Genomic DNA, 19,232 nt, shown 5'->3' on the forward strand with positions numbered 1-19,232 from the left:
TGTCTCTTTTTTAATATCAAGGAATATTTCACTTTCTATGGTCATAGGATTAACAACATGAATTGGTGCATGAGTTTCGCCATCAGCTGGAAGACTGTGTCCACTTTTTCTCAGCGGCGGGAAGGAGAGTGGAGGGACGGGGTGTCTGGTGAGAGGCTGCCTCATCGTCGCTCCCTCCCTCTCCTCAGACTGACCAACAGACGCAGGCCATCAGTCCAGTAATAAATAAACAGTTATACTCACTCAGCTGTGCCTCATACAAATGATCTTTTACCAGTGTGATCATATACCTCATTTGTTATACATATCATTTCAAAAATGATCTGAGAAGAACAACATTGGCAGGGCAATTCAAGCATAGCCAATATGTAGTGATAATGTATTGGGCCAATACCCTCTAGCCTACTGCAGAAACCTCACTGCTACAATACTGTTTTCAATTGGTTAATGTTGCATAGGCTTACGTTTTTAAGTCATGTTAATGAGAAGTCTGAGCGGTAGCTCTCAGCTTGCATTTTGACTCAGAAAGTGATCTTGACTCAGAAAAGGTTGGTGACCACTGACCTCCCCAAACGCAGTGCCGTAACCTCCCCAAACGCAGTGCCGTAACCGCCCCAAACGCAGTGCCGTAACCGCCCCAAACAGAGGTTGTTTCCTGACCTGCAGCCACTACTATGAGACCTTGTTCTACACAGGAAGTTCTCTGTTGGACTAAGCATTGTACTGTCGTCAGGCACACACACTCCCTTGATTTCAGCTGCTCTCACTCTGAAGTCGAGAGAGAGAGAGAGAGAGAGAGAGAGAGAGAGAGAGAGAGAGAGAGAGAGAGAGAGAAAAAAAAATGCCACAAGACTGGAGCTGGATGTACAAGCTAGAATGAACGTCCCCTCACCGTTTGCTGTTACGTTTAATAACGCTTTATTGAGTCAATAGCAACAGTTGTTTTTTTTCCCCTGATGAAAAACAGTCAGGACCAGACGAGGAGAGATTGTTGACACTGCTGTTTCTCAAGACATGGACAAGTTGGCATGAGCAGAGACAGGCTGGCACCCAGCCTACGCTCCATCCAGTTTAACTACGCTTAAAAAGGTCACAAAATCAGTCCGGAGCACTTTAACAAACAGGATATATTTGTACTGGGATATGTTGAGTGCTCTAGTGACAGTGGCTGATGAAATGCGTGACAAACCTGCTGCAGGGGGAGAAAGCAGAGCTTTCCTCGCTCCTTTTCACATTGACGATAGCACAGGGACATTTTGAGAGGTTCTCCAGGGACAATACTGTTGTATAAACTTCCCAAAAAATGATGACGTCTCGAGTGCTAACTACGGAGGTGGTGCATGACCCTCCCCCTGACAGCTGCCCCCCCCCCTCTAAGCAGGACGGTGTAAACAGAATCGTCTCGTTCAGCCCAACACTCCTACAGTATAAATGGTAATAGCAGAGCAATGGGTGTTTTTTTAAATAGCTGACATGTAGACATTTTCCTAATATTTTACACTTGTTTTATTGAGTTCTTACCTGAAATTGCACCAACAGCCTGTTACATTCTGGCCTAGCTGCCGCCTGTCGGCTACACTGAGCCATGCGAAACTATGGAAACCCTTTCCCGCCACCATTTTTTAAAACGTTCGATACTTTCGCAAAAAAAATTGATATGCGCAAGTCAAACTATGTAAGTAAAACATTTTAGATAGTAGATGATACAAATAGAATATGTTTTCTCATTTGTAACATTATGTGGTGATTTCAGAGGTGGCACCACAGGTCCCAGAGTGGTGGGGGGGATTGTTTTCCTGGGGACCAGAGTTTTTCCTGGTCTGGTAGGCTACCCTAACCACGTACAACTCTGGGTATGACAGAGTAATAAATCAGCTGTAAATGGGTTTTATATGTGCTATGATGGGACCAGATGTGTCTAAATCAGAACATATGATTCAAAAACAACTCCTGGAAAAACTCCTGGCTCTAGGGAGGATGAAAATATTAAAACCCAGTCAAACAAATCATGAGGCCAATCAGTCTAAACGATAGTACTTTGTCCCCCTTTTCAACGTATCTCAATATTTGTTATTAAACCAAATCCAAAGTGCTGGGGGCAAATGCCAGCTTGCCACCAGTTGCTGGCAGCCCTGTTGTGCTGATCTCTGCAATGTGGAGAGATGAAAATAACCTCACAACACTACAAATAAAGAAACAGAACCTATATATGATCTATATGTATTTTATTTATTTTGGGGGTGGCGGGAATGAGCTTCCATATAAAACAACTCCTCGGTGAATTATACCCACGTTTTCAGTCACAATTAGCTTTTAGCACATGTAGCCTAACGATTAGCATGATATTGATCAAAATGAAGCATGGTTTGTTGTAATGTTGTAAGGTAGGCCTACTGAACTTTATATTCGTATTAGAGGGATAAGCATGAATTTTCAGTAGGCTAACATTACTTATGCTTTTGTATATAAGATAAAAGATTTGAAAATAAAGCCTTTGTCTGCACATGTTTGTGAATTGTTGCGCTATTCAAGAATGAAATATGGTTTGGTTGTAATTATTAATAGTGTAATATGGTTTGGTTGTAATAATTAGGAGTTATATTGTAGGGGCATGAAGAGTTGCTTGCTTAACCTTAACTAGTAGCTAGCTAGTCAGTAGAATAGTTTGCAATGCTTTGCCTCCTGGCTATTGGCTACTGTGACATTTTTGAGCTGAAACTCAAGAACGTCAGCCGAACCCTCTCTCGGCTCGTAAACATTCCAGTTGCTAATGTGAATTGAAAGTGTATGTACTGTACTTCACCCCTCTCGCCCTTCCCCCTCCCCCTCACCCCTCTCGCACTTCCCCTCACCCCTCTCGCCCTCACCCTCACCCCTCTCACCCTTCCCCTCACCCCTCTCGCCCTCACCCCTCTCGCCCTCCCCCCTCTCGCCCTTCCCATCCCTCACTTCTTTACTTCTCCCCTCACCCTCCCACTCTTCCCATCTTTCTCTCATTTCTCTTCTGGCTGTACTGATAAGAACACATTGGAACTGACTTCTGTATGTGTAGCACCTCTAAAGGATGAATGAACAAAGGGCTGTTTTATCCCAAATATCCCGGAAAAGAGAAAAAGAGAGGTACGAGGCTGTGAACAACAGAGACGGGTCACTCACTGAAGAGAGGTATGAGGTTGTGAACAACAGATCTGGGTCACTCACTGAAGAGAGGTACGAGGCTGTGAACAACAGAAACGGGTCACTCACTGAAGAGAGGTACGAGGCTGTGAACAACAGATCTGGGTCACTCACTGAAGAGAGGTACGAGGCTGTGAACAACAGATCTGGGTCACTCACTGAAGAGAGGTACGAGGCTGTGAACAACAGATCTGGGTCACTCACTGAAGAGAGGTACGAGGCTGTGAACAACAGATCTGGGTCACTCACTGAAGAGAGGTACGAGGCTGTGAACAACAGATCTGGGTCACTCACTGAAGAGAGGTACGAGGCTGTGAACAACAGATCTGGGTCACTCACTGAAGAGAGGTACGAGGCTGTGAACAACAGATCTGGGTCACTCACTGAAGAGAGGTACGAGGCTGTGAACAACAGATCTGGGTCACTCACTGAAGAGAGGTACGAGGCTGTGAACAACAGATCTGGGTCACTCACTGAAGAGAGGTACGAGGCTGTGAACAACAGATCTGGGTCACTCACTGAAGAGAGGTACGAGGCTGTGAACAACAGATCTGGGTCACTCATTGAAGAGAGGTACGAGGCTGTGAACAACAGATCTGGGTCACTCACTGCAGAGAGGTACGAGGCTGTGAACAACAGATCTGGGTCACTCACTGAAGAGAGGTACGAGGCTGTGAACAACAGATCTGGGTCAATCACTGCATATATTTGGACATAATAAAAAATAAAAAACATGTCCCGTTTTTTGGAACACATTCATTATTCAACAGTAATTATTTTTAAGCCGACACCAAACAGCACCTTACTATCTGAAAAAATACAGATCATTCAGCTTTTTGGAACACATTGACTGACACAGCTGAGTCATTTCTCGTCTGTGACCGAGGAACAGTGAACAAAGAATTACAGCTCTCTGTTAATCAAATCAATAATTGAAATGAATTATCATTAGTGAAATGAATAGAGATCGTCAGACAGATGAGGGAAGTCTTTCTGGTCTGTTACTGCCGCCTGAATGAGCAGCTTGTGTGTGTGTGTGTGTGTGTGTGTGTGTGTGTGTGTGTGTGGTGTGTGTGTGTGTGTGTGTAGTCTGACAGTTGGTGTGTAGCCAGGCAGCAGATCCCAGTTCACTGGGATAACAGTGATACCACCACCTGTGTGTTAATCAAAACAACTGCTCTGTTTCACTAATGATGTCATGGGGTCAGAGGGTAGGTTTGAGTCCCAAATTAATCCCTATTCCCTACATAGTGCACTATTTACAACAAGCGCTCTATGGGCCCTGGTCAAAAGTGCACTATATAGGGAATAGGGTGCAATTTTGGGATGCGTAGATTCAGATAGAAATGTATTGTATAGAACAGACATGATTATGTTGTCATATAGAATAGACAATCTGCCATCTCTACACGAGACATTTCTATCTGTTCCAACGTTGTAAAAGTGGCAGCATCTTGACTCAATAAGTCCCTGGTGAGATGAGTCAGCTAGAGATCACAGGGTTCATGTTTTGGTGATTTGATGTTTACTTACTGCATCCCTTGTGGTCACTGGTAGAAAAGAGAAGAGAAAGGGAGGAGCGGAGGAGAGAGGAGAAGAAGGGGAACGTGAGTGGAGGAGAAGAGAGAGGAGAGGAGAAAGGGAAGAGAGGAGAAGAGAAAGGGAAGAGCGGGGGAGAGAGGAGAACGGGAGGGGAGGAGAAGAGAGAGGAGGAGAGGGGAACGGAGGAGAGGGCAGTTCCATGGCAGCATCAAGCCATCCCAGATGGCCCAAACCCCTCAGCCATCTGGTGGGGAGCCGTCTCTCCATCAGTCTGTCCCCTTTCATTTAGTAGTCATGGAGTTCTCTCTCTCTCTCTCTCTCTCGACCCTAACACTTCAGCCCTGTCTCTCCCTCTCTCTCTCGACCCTAACACTTCAGCCCTGTCTCTCCCTCTCTCTCTCTCTCCACCATGACCCTAACACTTCAGCCCTGTCTCTCCCTCTCTCGACCCTAACACTTCAGCCCTGTCTCTCCCTCTCTCTCTCGACCCTAACACTTCAGCCCTGTCTCTCCCTCTCTCTCTCTCTCCACCATGACCCTAACACTTCAGCCCTGTCTCTCCCTCTCTCTCTCTCGACCCTAACACTTCAGCCCTGTCTCTCCCTCTCTCTCTCTCCACCATGACCCTAACACTTCAGCCCTGTCTCTCCCTCTCTCTCTCTCTCCCCACCATGACCCTAACACTTCAGCCCTGTCTCTCTCTCTCTCTCTCTCTCTCTCTCTCTCTCTCCACCATGACCCTAACACTTCAGCCCTGTCTCTCTCTCCACCATGACCCTAACACTTCAGCCCTGTCTCTCTCTCTCTCAGACAGACACACGTCACATGTCCTCTCTTGGACAGTATCTTTCCACATCCTCCTTTCTAGCAGGTTCCAGCAGCTATGGTGGATGTGGAATCAGGCCAGACCAGTTCAGCTTGGTAGTGTGAAGAGTGTTAGGGGTGTGTGAGTACTGGGTAGACAACAGCACAGCCACAATGCCTCCTTGTCACAGAGCCTAGTCAATGACAAGAAGCCCTTTAACTGCTCTTACTTACAGTCTATCTGGCTGGGGCAGGAGATTAGAATCTAGTTAACCCTGGACACATAGGGTCACAGTCCTGTCAGCTGGTCAACCCTGTATCGGGGTCACGGCCCTGTCAGCTGGTCAACCCTGTATCAGGGTCGCGGCCCTGTCAGCTGGTCAACTCTGTATCAGGGTCACGACCCTGTCAGCTGGTCAACCCTGTATCCGGGTCACGACCCTGTCAGCTGGTCAACCCTGTATCAGGGTCACGACCCTGTCAGCTGGTCAACCCTGTATCCGGGTCACGACCCTGTCAGTGAGGGCTTAGTTTAAATAGAGAGATCTTCCTCTCTCTAGTGATATCTCTCTCTGTCTCACACTCTCGCAGTCCCACACACTATCCCTAGTAATCTCTCCATGTGTCTCCCTCTCTCTCAATCTGCGTCTCTCTCTCCTTCAATCTCTTTCCGTCCCTCTGCTGATTGTGTCTGCTGTCTGTCTGTCCTCTCAGCCTGACCAGGTCAGGAGGTCAGATAGAAACCAGATGCACCATCCGGCTGGTTTCCAGGACAACACAGCATCACACTACACAGCTTTTCATCTGCAGTCATTTCCACTACAACTAATGTGACTGTGGTGTTTATGAGTGGCTGATTGGATTCCTATTGTCAATCATAGTCTGTCTATACCTTAGGGCCGTATTGCCAATCAGTCTGTCTATACCTTAGGGCTGTACCACCAATCAGTCTGTCTATACATTAGGGCCGTACCGCCAATCAGTCTGTCTATACATTAGGGCCGTACCGCCAATCAGTCTGTCTATACATTAGGGCCGTACCGCCAATCAGTCTGTCTATACATTTGGGCCGTACCGCCAATCAGTCTGTCTATACCTTAGGGCCGTACCGCCAATCAGTCTGTCTATACATTAGGGCCGTACCGCCAATCAGTCTGTCTATACCTTAGGGCCGTACCACCAATCAGTCTGTCTATACATTAGGGCCGTACCGCCAATCAGTCTGTCTATACATTAGGGCCGTACCGCCAATCAGTCTGTCTATACATTAGGGCCGTACCGCCAATCAGTCTGTCTATACATTAGGGCCGTACCGCCAATCAGTCTGTCTATACATTAGGGCCGTACCGCCAATCAGTCTGTCTATACATTAGGGCCGTACCGCCAATCAGTCTGTCTATACATTAGGGCCGTACCGCCAATCAGTCTGTCTATACATTAGGGCCGTACCGCCAATCAGTCTGTCTATACATTAGGGCCGTACCGCCAATCAGTCTGTCTATACATTAGGGCCGTACCGCCAATCAGTCTGTCTATACATTAGGGCCGTACCGCCAGAGACGTATGGAATAGACACGGGTCAACACCAGTATCGATACTCGTTAGTATCATGACAATGGAAAAGAAACACAAAGTGGATTTAGCTTCTTTAGGAAAATATCCCGATGATGGAAACAGACGTTTTGTTGTTGTCATCCAGAGACCCATTTGTTTATTTTCCATCTACAGCACACAATACTATACATACAGCAGGTTTACTACCAGGCTATATCACACAATACTATACATACAGCAGGTTTAGTACCAGGCTATATCACACAATACTATACATACAGCAGGTTTACTACCAGGCTATATCACACAATATGTTACATACAGCTGGTTTAGTACCAGGCTATATCACACAATATGTTACATACAGCAGGTTTAGTACCAGGCTATATCACACAATACTATACATACAGCAGGTTTAGTACCAGGCTATATCACACAATACTATACATACAGCAGGTTTACTACCAGGCTATATCACACAATACTATACATACAGCAGGTTTAGTACCAGGCTATATCACACAATATGTTACATACAGCAGGTTTAGTACCAGGCTATATCACACAATATGTTACATACAGCAGGTTTAGTACCAGGCTATATCACACAATACTATACATACAGCAGGTTTAGTACCAGGCTATATCACACAATACTATACATACAGCAGGTTTACTACCAGGCTATATCACACAATACTATACATACAGCAGGTTTAGTACCAGGCTATATCACACAATATGTTACATACAGCAGGTTTACTACCAGGCTACATCACACAATACTATACATACAGCAGGTTTAGTACCAGGCTATATCACACAATATGTTACATACAGCAGGTTTACTACCAGGCTATATCACACAATACTATACATACAGCAGGTTTAGTACCAGGCTATATCACACAATATGTTACATACAGCAGGTTTATTACCAGGCTATATCACACAATACTATACATACAGCAGGTTTAGTACCAGGCTATATCACACAATATGTTACATACAGCAGGTTTAGTACCAGGCTATATCACACAATACTATACATACAGCAGCTTTCTGAAGGACCAAAGAGTTGTCTGCTTTGTGTTTTCATCACCATACGATATCGTCACAGCCCTACTCACCATACGATATCGTCACCATGCTGGTATCGTCACAGCCCTACTCACCATACGATATCGTCACCATACTGGTATCATCACAGCCCTACTCACCATACGATATGTATTGCCATTCTCATGATTCTATAAGTATTGTGATTCGATACTGTGATTTTATTGGGATGATGTTCCAAACATATTACTGACTATATATCTGCCGCAGAGAGACCAGAGAGACATGAGAAAATGAGTTTTGATCAGTCAGGGAAATAAATAAAAGTGTTGAAAACAAGTTGGCTCACTATTTAAAAATATGGAGAAAAAGCTTTGGTGCAGGTACAGCCGGCTAGCGCTAGCTAACACTACCTAGTAAAAATAAATACAAGTATCAAAGTATCGATATAATATCGTCCAAAATAATATTGCGATATGTAACTATCGATTCCCCTCCATCACTACTATATATAGTTTACTGTAGTGCAAAACATGAAACACACTGAATATGACACAGAGACACACAGACACAGAGAAACACAGAGACACACAGAGACACACAGAGACACACAGAGACACACAGAGACACACAGAGACACACAGACACAGAGAGACACACAGACACAGAGAGACACAGAGAGACACAGACACACACAGAGAGACACAGAGAGACACAGACAGACACAGAGAGACACAGAGAGACACAGAGAGACACAGACAGACACAGAGAGACACAGAGAGACACAGAGACACACAGAGACACACAGAGAGAGAGGCACCGTAGTTAATCTACAACCCCAGCCTGAAGGGGAAACCAGCACTACTAAAGATCAATATGTCCACACTCATCTACCCCCTTATCAACAGTCATCTGAACACTATCAATACTGTCAATAATTCATCTATTGTATCATTTCATTATGATTCATGACATTACAAGGCTGTGCTCCATGCCTGGTTCACACATTCAACTGTAAAAAGGCACAATCTGTAGTTGAATTTATTTTTTAAAGTATTGAATAGGCAGGACTGAGCTGTACTCTGACTGGCTGAAATGGAACTGTTTGTTCCATGTGTTTTGTTTGAGAAGTTACAGATATACCCTTTAAAATGTATCTCCAAGCTTCCCTACTGACACCAGTATCAAACTAGATTGTCCAAGGTATTGAGCTTCCCTACTGACACCAGTATCAAACTAGATTGTTTCCCCTCCAGATCCTGACTACTTTGAACAGGAAATGTTTAATAATACATTCCTGAACCTGACAGACTATGAATTACAAGGAGAACAGGTGGAACAGACTCTTTATTTAACCAGGTAGGAAAGTTGAGAACAAGTTATCCTTTACAACTGCGACCTGGCCAAGATGAAGCAAAGCAGTGCTACACAAACAACACAGAGTTACACATGGAGTAAAACAAATATACAGTCAATAATACAGTAGAAAAGTTCTATACAGTTTGTGCAAATGAAGTAGGTTAAGGGAGGTAAGGCAATAAATAGGCCATGGTGGCGAAATAATTACAATATAGCAATTAAAACTCTGGAGTGATAGATGTGCAGAAGATGAATGTGCAAGTAGAGATACTGGGGTGCAAAGGAGCAAAATAAAGAAATAACAGTATGGGGATGAGGTAGTTGGATGGGCTATTTACAGATGGGCTATGGACAGGTGCAGTGATCTGTGAGCTGCTCTGACAGCTGGTGCTTAAAGCTAGTGAGGGAGATATGAGTCTCCAGCTTCAGTGACTTTTGCAGTTCGTTCCAGTCATTGGCAGCAGAGAACTGGAAGGAAAGGCGGCCAAAGTAGGAATTGGCTTTGGGGCTACATATTGACAAGGTGTGAGGATGACTAGGAATTACAAGGAGAACTGAGACTATACACTGAGTGTACAAAACATTAGGAACACCTCTACAAGGTGTCAAAAGCATTCCATAGGGATGCTGGCCCATGTTGACTCCAATGCTTCCCACAGTTGTGTCAAGTTGGCTGGATGTCCTTTGGGTGGTGGACCAAACTGTTGAGCGTGAAAAACCCACCAGAGTTGCAGTTCTTGACACAAACCGACGCGCCTGGCACCTACCACCATACCCTGTTCAAAGGTACTTCAATATTTTGTCTTGTCCATTCATCCTCTGAATGGCACACATACACAATCCATGTCTCAATTGTCTCATGGCTTAAAAATCCTTCTTTAACCCATCTACTCCCCTTCATCTACACTGATTTGAAGTGGAATTAACAAGTGACATCAATAAGGGATCACAGCTTTCACCTAGTCAGTCTATCATGGGAAGAGTTCCTAATGTTTTGTACACTCAGTGTATAATAAGGTGTGGAGACTGAATTCCAAGGGAGACAGGTGGAATTCAAACTATGGTAAGAAGGTGTGATGAACGATAAGGAAGAGAGGAATCAACAGGAGAGCGGTGGTGCGACCTTCCTCCAGGTCTGTGTTATGATGACGTTTCAGTAGGGTAGTTTCAGCAACCACTCTGTGGGGCCCCGCTTGGAAAGTAACTGCTAGGTGAAACACTGACACAGAATGCCTAGTTCCTATAGCCCAGACTGGTTGGGTGAGTTGGTACAGTACTGTGTCTTGAGTATGACTCAGATGTGCTAGACTGGTTCCTTACACATTCCAAGACTGCCTTCATGACAATCTCTGAAGAGAAAACAGAGCAACATTCTTCTCCTTTCACTGAGCACGGAAACTCAATCATGAACTGAACCTTCTCACGTCACACAGCATCCAAACAGATCGGATTCAGTCATTGTTATATGAAATACTGTTTGATATGTTAGCCTAGGTACTAATTCAATGCAACAACCCAAACACACACATTTATAATCTGGTGACTGTGTCTAGTCACGATGAAATGTCAACACTAGTCGTTGCAGCCGCATGGCTTCATATTAAGTGTTTTGACATGTTTGATTCAGATGCCTTGCCAACAGACAGCTATTTGGTGTGAGGAGGTAAAGGTCAGATGCCTTGCCAACAGACAGCTGTTTGGTGTGAGGAGGTAAAGGCCAGATGCCTTGCCAACAGACAGCTGTTTGGTGTGCGGAGGTAAAGGTCAGATGCCTTGCCAACAGACAGCTGTTTGGTGTGAGGAGGTAAAGGCCAGATGCCTTGCCAACAGACAGCTGCTTGGTGTGAGGAGGTAAAGGCCAGATGCCTTGCCAACAGACAGCTGTTTGGTGTGAGGAGGTAAAGGCCAGATGCCTTGCCAACAGACAGCTGCTTGGTGTGAGGAGGTAAAGGCCAGATGCCTTGCCAACAGACAGCTGTTTGGTGTGAGGAGGTAAAGGCCAGATGCCTTGCCAACAGACAGCTGTTTGGTGTGAGGAGGTAAAGGCCAGATGCCTTGCCAACAGACAGCTGTTTGGTGTGAGGAGGTAAAGGCCAGATGCCTTGCCAACAGACAGCTGCTTGATGTGAGGAGGTAAAGGCCAGATGCCTTGCCAACAGGCAGCTGCTTGATGTGAGGAGGTAAAGGCCAGATGCCTTGCCAACAGACAGCTGCTTGATGTGAGGAGGTAAAGGTCAGATGCAGAAGGAGACCAAGATAAAACATTCAATATGATTTGACATTTTCCTCTCTGGGATTTATAAAGTAGCCTACCTATCCATCTAAATATGCATGTATTTATTTATATATTATCTATATGAATACTTCAATATAGTAGCCTAACATTATCAAGATAATTGCATCTGAATGCTCAGACCACAAAATAAAAAGCTTCAGAGTAAAACAGTTGAGATGACTGATATCAGATGAGAAAGGCCGGGGTCGTTGTAATCATGAAGCTAAACAATGACAACAACCCTACGTCAACACATCTATTACAGAGCCTTCACATAGTGTTCCCACCCCTTGACCTTCCACATTTTGTTGCGTTACAGTCTGAATGTAAAATGGATTCAATTGGAATACATAAATGTCAAAAGTGGAATTGTGTTTTTAGACATTTTTACTAATTCATTAAAAAGTTAAAAGCAGAAATGTCTTGAGTCAATAAGTATTTAACCCCTTTTTTGCCAAGTCTAAATATGTTCAGGAGAAAAAATGTGCGTAACAAGTCACATAATAAGTTGCATGGACTCAGTCTGTGTACATTTAATAGTGTTTAACATGATTTTTGAATGACTACCTCATCTCTGTACCCCACACATACAATTATCTGTAAGGTCCCTCAGTCAAGCAGTGAATTTCAAACACAGATTCAACTACAAAGACCAGGGAGGTTTTCCAATGCCTTGCAAACAAAGGCATATATTGGTAGATAAAGCAGACACTGAATATCCCTTTGAGCTTGGTAAAGGTAATCAACACACCCAGTCACTACAAAGATACAGCCGTCCTTCCTAACTCAGTTGCTGGAGAGGAAGGAAACCACTCAGGGATTTCACCATGAGGCCAATGGTAACATTGAAACAGTTACAGAGTTTAATGGCTGTGATTGTAGAAAACTGAAGACAGCTCAATGACACTGTAGTTACTCCACAATACTAACCTAATCAACAGAGTGAAAAGAAGGAAGCATGTACATAATTAAATATTCCAAAACATGCATCCTGTTTGCAACAAGGCACTAAAGTAAAACTGCAAAAAATGTGGGAAAGCAATTAACTATTTGTCCTGAAAACAAAGTGGTACGTTTGGGGCAAATCCAATACAACACATTACTGACTACCACTCTCCATGTTTTCAAGCATAGTGGTGGCTGTGTCATGTTACGAGTATGGCTTGTAATTGTTAACAAGTGGGGAGTTTTTCAGGATAAAAAAGAAACGGAATGGAGCTAAGCACAGGCAAAATCCTAGAGGAAAACCTGGTTCAGTCTGCTTTCCACCAGACACTGGGAGATGAATTCACCTTTCAGCAGTACAATAATCTCAAACACAAGGCCAAATATACAGTAGAGTTGCTTACCAAGACGACATTGAATGTTCCTGAGTGGCATACTTACAGTTTTGACTTAAAATAGGTTTGAAAAATCTATGGCAAGACTTGACAGAGCTTGAATAATTTGTTTACCAACATCTCCAATGTACAGACCTGTATAGGAGGAGACTCCCTCTATGCCGGTGGGCATCACACACACACACACTGCCCCCCCCCCCACCCCCCCCACCCCCACCCCCTCTCTCACTGTATCTCTAATGTACAGACCTGTATAGGAGGAGACTCCCTCTATCCCTGTGGGCATCACATCACATCCCACTCTCTCACACACACACACACACACACACACACACACACACACACACACACACACACACACACACACACACACACACACACACACACACACACACACACAGCCCCTCCACCCCCTCTCTCTCTGTTTGCTTTGCGGCGGCTTGTTCATGCGTGGGCACAGTTGACTCTGGCACCTCTATTCTCCCACAGCAGAACAGCGCTGGAGAGAATGACGGGGAAGATTCCACCTGCCTAGTCCAGCCAGGCTAGCTGAGCCAGCCGCGTGAAGGCATCCATCCCTCCTCACACAGATCTCATCTGACTGGAGGATTCCACCTGCCTAGTCCAGCCAGGCTAGCTGAGCCAGCCGCGTGAAGGCATCCATCCCTCCTCACACAGATCTCATCTGACTGGAGGATTCCACCTGCCTAGTCCAGCCAGGCTAGCTGAGCCAGCCGCGTGAAGGCATCCATCCCTCCTCACACAGATCTCATCTGACTGGAGGATTCCACCTGCCTAGTCCAGCCAGGCTAGCTGAGCCAGCCGCGTGAAGGCATCCATCCCTCCTCACACAGATCTCATCTGACTGGAGGATTCCACCGTCGGCCACTTCTCTTACTGACATAACTGTGTTTGCACTATAAAGTAAATACTGTAAAATAGGGCTGAAAATAACATCAGACAGAATTAAGTGCCTATGCAGTATGCACTTCCATATAGGATGACCTCTCCTATAGGTCTATGGCACATTAGGCAATATGTTTGGTGTAGCAAATAACTGTGAGGAAAGTAACATGCATCTTGTTCATTTCTAAGAGGTTGAAAATAGTAATATTTGTCATTAGCCTATAGGCTTCCTAGGAAATCAAAATATGTCAATCATAAAGTGACATTGCTTGGCTTTTTTTGTTGTTGACATAATTCTACATGGGAAGCAGTTCTGCACCTTGTCCTGGTAAACTGTAAAATGTGCGTCTCTCTCTGGCACAAGACTCGTATGCTATCAGACACGTTTTGAAGATAAGCTATCACGCTGAATGGTTTGGAGAGGGAGGCATTCTCCACCGTATAACCTCGGGCGAGCCGTGCGCGCACAAAGCGCGCAGGGACGCTTTCCATGCCAAGACAAGCTTTTGAAACGATTATTGTTACGATTAATTATTCACCCATTATATTCTAGCCCCCCTCCCCCAACAAGTGTAGGGTAGCCTATGCATACAGATCAAACACATAACTGACATTTTAGATAGTCAGAAAGCAGGTGTCATAACATTACATGCGCTCCAGAGGACAGCCGTTTCTGTACTTACCCCATTACCGCGGAGTTTTGGGACAACCCTTCAATTATAAAAACGTTAGAAGAAGCGAACTTTAAAAAAACGCAGTGTCTTTAAAAACAATGTTATTAAAATAGATCCAGTCTTGGCATTAGCTATTGGATAAGTCCATTCCAGGTCCTAGGCTGCGAGCAAGTAATGTGATCACAGAGAGTAGAGAAATATGATCCCTGCACTCCCTCACGAGCTGAGCGGCGTTTCGATTCTCCTGATAGTCAAGCGTTCACTCTGGCGACCACAGAAAAACCTAATGCCATTTCATTAGCCTAACTTATTTATTCAGACGAGGTGACAAATTATGATCCCACCCGTTCCGTGTCTTCTATCCGCAGCCGCAAGGCTGATAAACGCTGTGCTTTCAAAAAAACTAAGTTGTGATGTTCGCTGAATATTCCTTGACTGCGGCGCTGGAGTTGCCTTGCCTCGGATCTGCGCTCTCAGCTCTCTCCCCAATGGGTTAGTGTTTCGTGAGCGGCAGGCAGAGAGCAGCAGTAGCGACACGGTGCGGCTTCCACCTGCTCTCAACAGTCCTACCTCCCACACACACACATCTCCTTTCTACAGCTTTCTAACAGCCTGGGATATGAAGTTACACTGTGGGCTATTTCATAACCCATTCTCAGGAGAAACGTGAGAGAGAAACGTGGACTTTTGGCCTATTTGTGACATGCAATTAAATATGCTCTTCACAAGAAACAATATGCGTTTATTTCAAACTGTGCAAATACCCTAGGCTAAACGGGTTGCATTGATTTGATGTAATTCTGCAGTGATAGACCTAGGTCCAAAATTACAATATAATGCAGGTAGGCATAGGCTAATTAATAGGCAATAACCTACTATTCTCGGCACTTACATGTCGTATAGATGAAGACGAGACTGGTTTTTGGCTGTCTTGTTCTGATTCAGGCCTTGTTGAACTGTGCCCCACCTCAAGTCACATTCCACACCAACTTACAACTTCAGGTGGCAGCTGCTTGACTTGATTCTCTGCAACCATCATGGGTTCAATATCAAGTTTTTATTATTTGACCTACCTCTGATCATGTCGATTGTTCACACTTAAGTAATATGTGGAAAAGGTTTGTTTGCTAATAGTTTGCGAAATCTCTAAATAAAATGTGTTGACTATTTCTGGGAAAAAGGCCTGAGATCCGGAACCAATGATATCGGTAGCGTGTTCTTAGAGGGACGTTTTTGCCATGGCACTGTTGTCAACATTTGTCCAGTCGTACATGTCGAAGCTGTCTGCTGAATAAATACAATTTACAGGTAATTGCTTACATTTAGTCTTCACAGGTTCCTATTGTATGTCATACTTAACTGCGATGTAACCAACAGTTTTTACAACAATGTCAAAACTAAAGTTATCTTGGCTGCATCGCAGCTATGCCATACTCGGATATATCTAGCTAGCTACATAGCCTTTTTTAGAAAAGCGGCCTTTTCACGGTATTTCCAAATATGTAAAAACGTAGTGAGTATCTGGTATTTCTCTCATTGTAGAATGACAGATGGTCCAGAAACGCCGCCTAACTATGATGAGCAGTTTGCCCACCGGTTTTCTCTCGAGGACCGGGAGTACCAGCAGTACGTGAGTCGCCCCGCCAACCCCCCGCCACTGGTAGAGGACTGGGGGGGGCGTGGAGGCGGAAACAACCGGGGCAGAGACAGCAGGTAAACAACAACGACCTTAGCTAACTGGGTTCGTTCAGCTCATTAAACGTTTTGCTACATTGCGTGACGGTTTGTACTGAACAACATGTTTCCTCCACAATTTGAGGTATGGTTTCTCTAGTTTTGTGAGTGTGGTGCGGTGTGACCACTTAATCTCAAAGCTAGTGCAGCACACCTTACAGTAGACCTGGCCAACTCCAGTCCTCAGGGAGCCTTATTGGTGTCTCACTTCCCCCCATCCCTAGAAACACACCTGATATAAACAAATTGCATTCTAAACTGAAGATCATAAGTACTTGATTATTGGAGTCAGGTGTGTTAGCTGGGGATGGGGAAAAAGTGTGACCCCAATCAAGCCCCCCGAGGACTGGAGTTGCCCAGACCTGCCTTACACACTCTCCTACTGCGCTACCACAACCATGTGGTTCTTCAACTGGGTCGTTCAGAACACCACTGTTTCTGTTCAGTCAAACGTTGCACACCGTTTTGATCTGCTGAATGCAGCCCTGGCTTGTCTCCTCATCATTAATATCTTTAACACAGTATTGGACTGCTAACTACTACCGTATTATTCTGTGCCATAATAAGAACAGGACATTTCCAGAAGTGTTTCTGCACAACAATAGCAGCTGGTCTGATATGTCATTCTACAGTTTGCTGGGATGGATAACATGTTCATTTGGTTGATATGTTTTTTTTCTTCCCACATCTCTTCTCTCTCTCTTCCTCCCTCTGTTCTTCAGATCCCAGGACCGTGGCGGGTACAGGGGTTGGGGAGGGGACAGGGACCGCGGGGGGGACAGGGACCGCGGGGGGGCGGACCGCGGGGGGGACAGGGACCGCGGGGGGGACAGGGACCGCGGAGGGGACAGGGACCGCGGAGGGGACAGGGACCGCGGGGGGGACAGGGACAGGCGTTACGGCCAGGGCGGTGGGCATCAGTCTGGAAGATACAACTCCTACAACCAGAGACCATCACATTACGACCGCTACTGAACTCCTCTTACTGTGGAGTGACCCCGTTCACACCACCCCAGGGCTCTCCAACACTGTTCCTGTAGAGCTACCCTCCTGTAGGTTTTAACTCCAACCCTGTTCCTGGAGAGCTACCCTCCTGTAGGTTTTAACTCCAACACTGTTCCTGGAGAGAGACCCTCCTGTAGGTTTTAACTCCAACACTGTTCCTGTAGAGCTACCCTTCTGTAGGTTTTAACCCCAACACTGTTCCTGGAGAGCTACCCTCCTGTAGGTTTTAACTCCAACACTGTTCCTGGAGAGCTACCCTCCTGTAGGTTTTAACTCCAACCCTGTTCCTGGAGAGAGACCCTCCTGTAGGTTTTAACTCCAACCCTGTTCCTGGAGAGCTACCCTCCTGTAGGTTTTAACTCCAACCCTGTTCCTGGAGTTTAAACCTACAGGAGTTTAAACCTACAGGACGGTCTCTCTCCAGGAACAGGGTTGGGGTTAAAACCTACAGGAGGGTCTCTCTCCAGGAACAGGGTTGGAGAACCCTGCATTACACACATAGACCTGACTGACACACACTGTGGCCGTAGCAGGTCAATCTGATCTCTCACCTCTCCCAGATTGAATATTGTATTGATCAGTGATGTCATGCTCTAATCCACACGGAACAGGATTACAAAAGTGGTATTGGTTATTCCAGCCAGTAGTCTGGGCATAGAGACAAACTATTTTCTCTATAGGCCCTTTTCTAAAGTAGTGCACTATATGGGGAATATGGCCCTGTTCAAAAGTAGTGCACTATATAGGGAATAGGTTTCCATCAGTGCAGCAGAGTCAATAGAGATGGTTACAACGTGAACTGCAGGACAGGAAAAATGAGTTGGACTGTTCTTCAACTACCTACCGTCAAATGTAACATTTAAGATGCTCATCTTTGCTACTAGTGTGATGAACTGCATTGATAGGCATGTGGTGTATTGTGGGGTGGCGTGGTTCTCTTGTTTTCATTTAGTTTGTTTCTCTTGACTCCTAAGACAACATTCAGCTGGTCTGGATGTTGATACAATGTTATTGATTCAATCTAAAAATTTGTAATTAATGAAACCACATTTGAACCGTCAATGTCATCTATTTTCTTATGTCACAAATATGCTTATTCTTTCCAGTTTAATATGTGACTTGAAATTGTAACCAGTAACACAATTTTTTTTTTCTTGTCTGAAAAATACAAATATAAAATTGTTCTTTGTCTCTCTCTCTCTCCCTCTTCCATTTTCTTGAGCCTTTTGAAATATGGGATTTGGAAGCCTTTTAAACATGCTTTATGTCCAGGGGCTGTATTCATTTGTTTTCCACTGTAGCAAAGTATTTTGCAACTGGAATCGTTTTAACTCCGAACATAAAAACCTTTTATGCAATGAAAATGAGAGTTTCTATTGGACGAATTCAGCTAGGTCCCTCCCTGTTTTATTTCTGTTATGGGATGTTGAACCCCTTTGAACATGCTGTCTAGTCCAATAGTAGCATTGACTTAATCTGGGTCCTCACAACCACCACTCAGTGTTGGGATGTTAGTATGCTGCTGCTATTCTTAAGGTTAGGGTCAGAGCCCTGGTCAGAAGTAGTGCTCTATATACGGAATGAGGGGGTGTCATTTGGGACACATCATCCGTCTGTTGCATTATATAATGAATGACGACCTGCAGTAGGGAGGGTGTAGAGCACTACATAGTGGGTGGCACGTCTCTTTAAACCCTACTTAACACCGGTGACTAATGGCTAATACTGCACCAGGCACAGATCTAGGATCAGCTTTCCGTTCCCAAATCAGAACCATTAGCTGGAGAGTAACATAAAACTGAC

The 19,232-nt window shown here is 44.9% G+C and overlaps 2 protein-coding genes across 5 annotated transcripts in view; one reads left to right on the top strand and one right to left on the bottom strand.

The window, feature by feature from the left end:
- LOC106561749 (homer protein homolog 2) overlaps positions 1-15,825 on the bottom strand; it is a 229,071-nt gene extending 213,246 nt beyond the window's left edge. For 2 of the 4 annotated variants that reach the window (XM_045689657.2, XM_045689655.2), the window contains exon 1: positions 15,583-15,825. In XM_045689657.2, coding sequence (XP_045545613.1) covers positions 15,583-15,584 — 2 coding nt within the window. In that variant the 5' untranslated portion in view covers positions 15,585-15,825. Of the gene's footprint in view, positions 1-14,699; positions 15,273-15,582 lie in introns of those variants that run through there. The other 2 variants (XM_045689654.2, XM_045689656.2) reach the window with 2 other exon arrangements.
- A 14-nt stretch (positions 15,826-15,839) lies between these two features.
- On the top strand, positions 15,840-18,622 carry LOC106562865 (uncharacterized). Its single transcript, XM_014127905.3, has 3 exons — positions 15,840-15,998; positions 16,233-16,403; positions 17,147-18,622. The coding sequence occupies exons 2-3, from the start codon at positions 16,234-16,236 to the stop codon at positions 17,397-17,399; spliced, it is 423 nt and encodes a 140-aa protein (XP_013983380.2). The 5' UTR covers positions 15,840-15,998; position 16,233; the 3' UTR covers positions 17,400-18,622.
- Positions 18,623-19,232: the final 610 nt, after the last annotated feature.

Source organism: Salmo salar, chromosome 11, assembly GCF_965601325.2.
Source record: "Salmo salar chromosome 11, fSalSal1, whole genome shotgun sequence".
In the NCBI taxonomy this organism is placed as follows: Eukaryota; Metazoa; Chordata; class Actinopteri; order Salmoniformes; family Salmonidae; genus Salmo; species Salmo salar.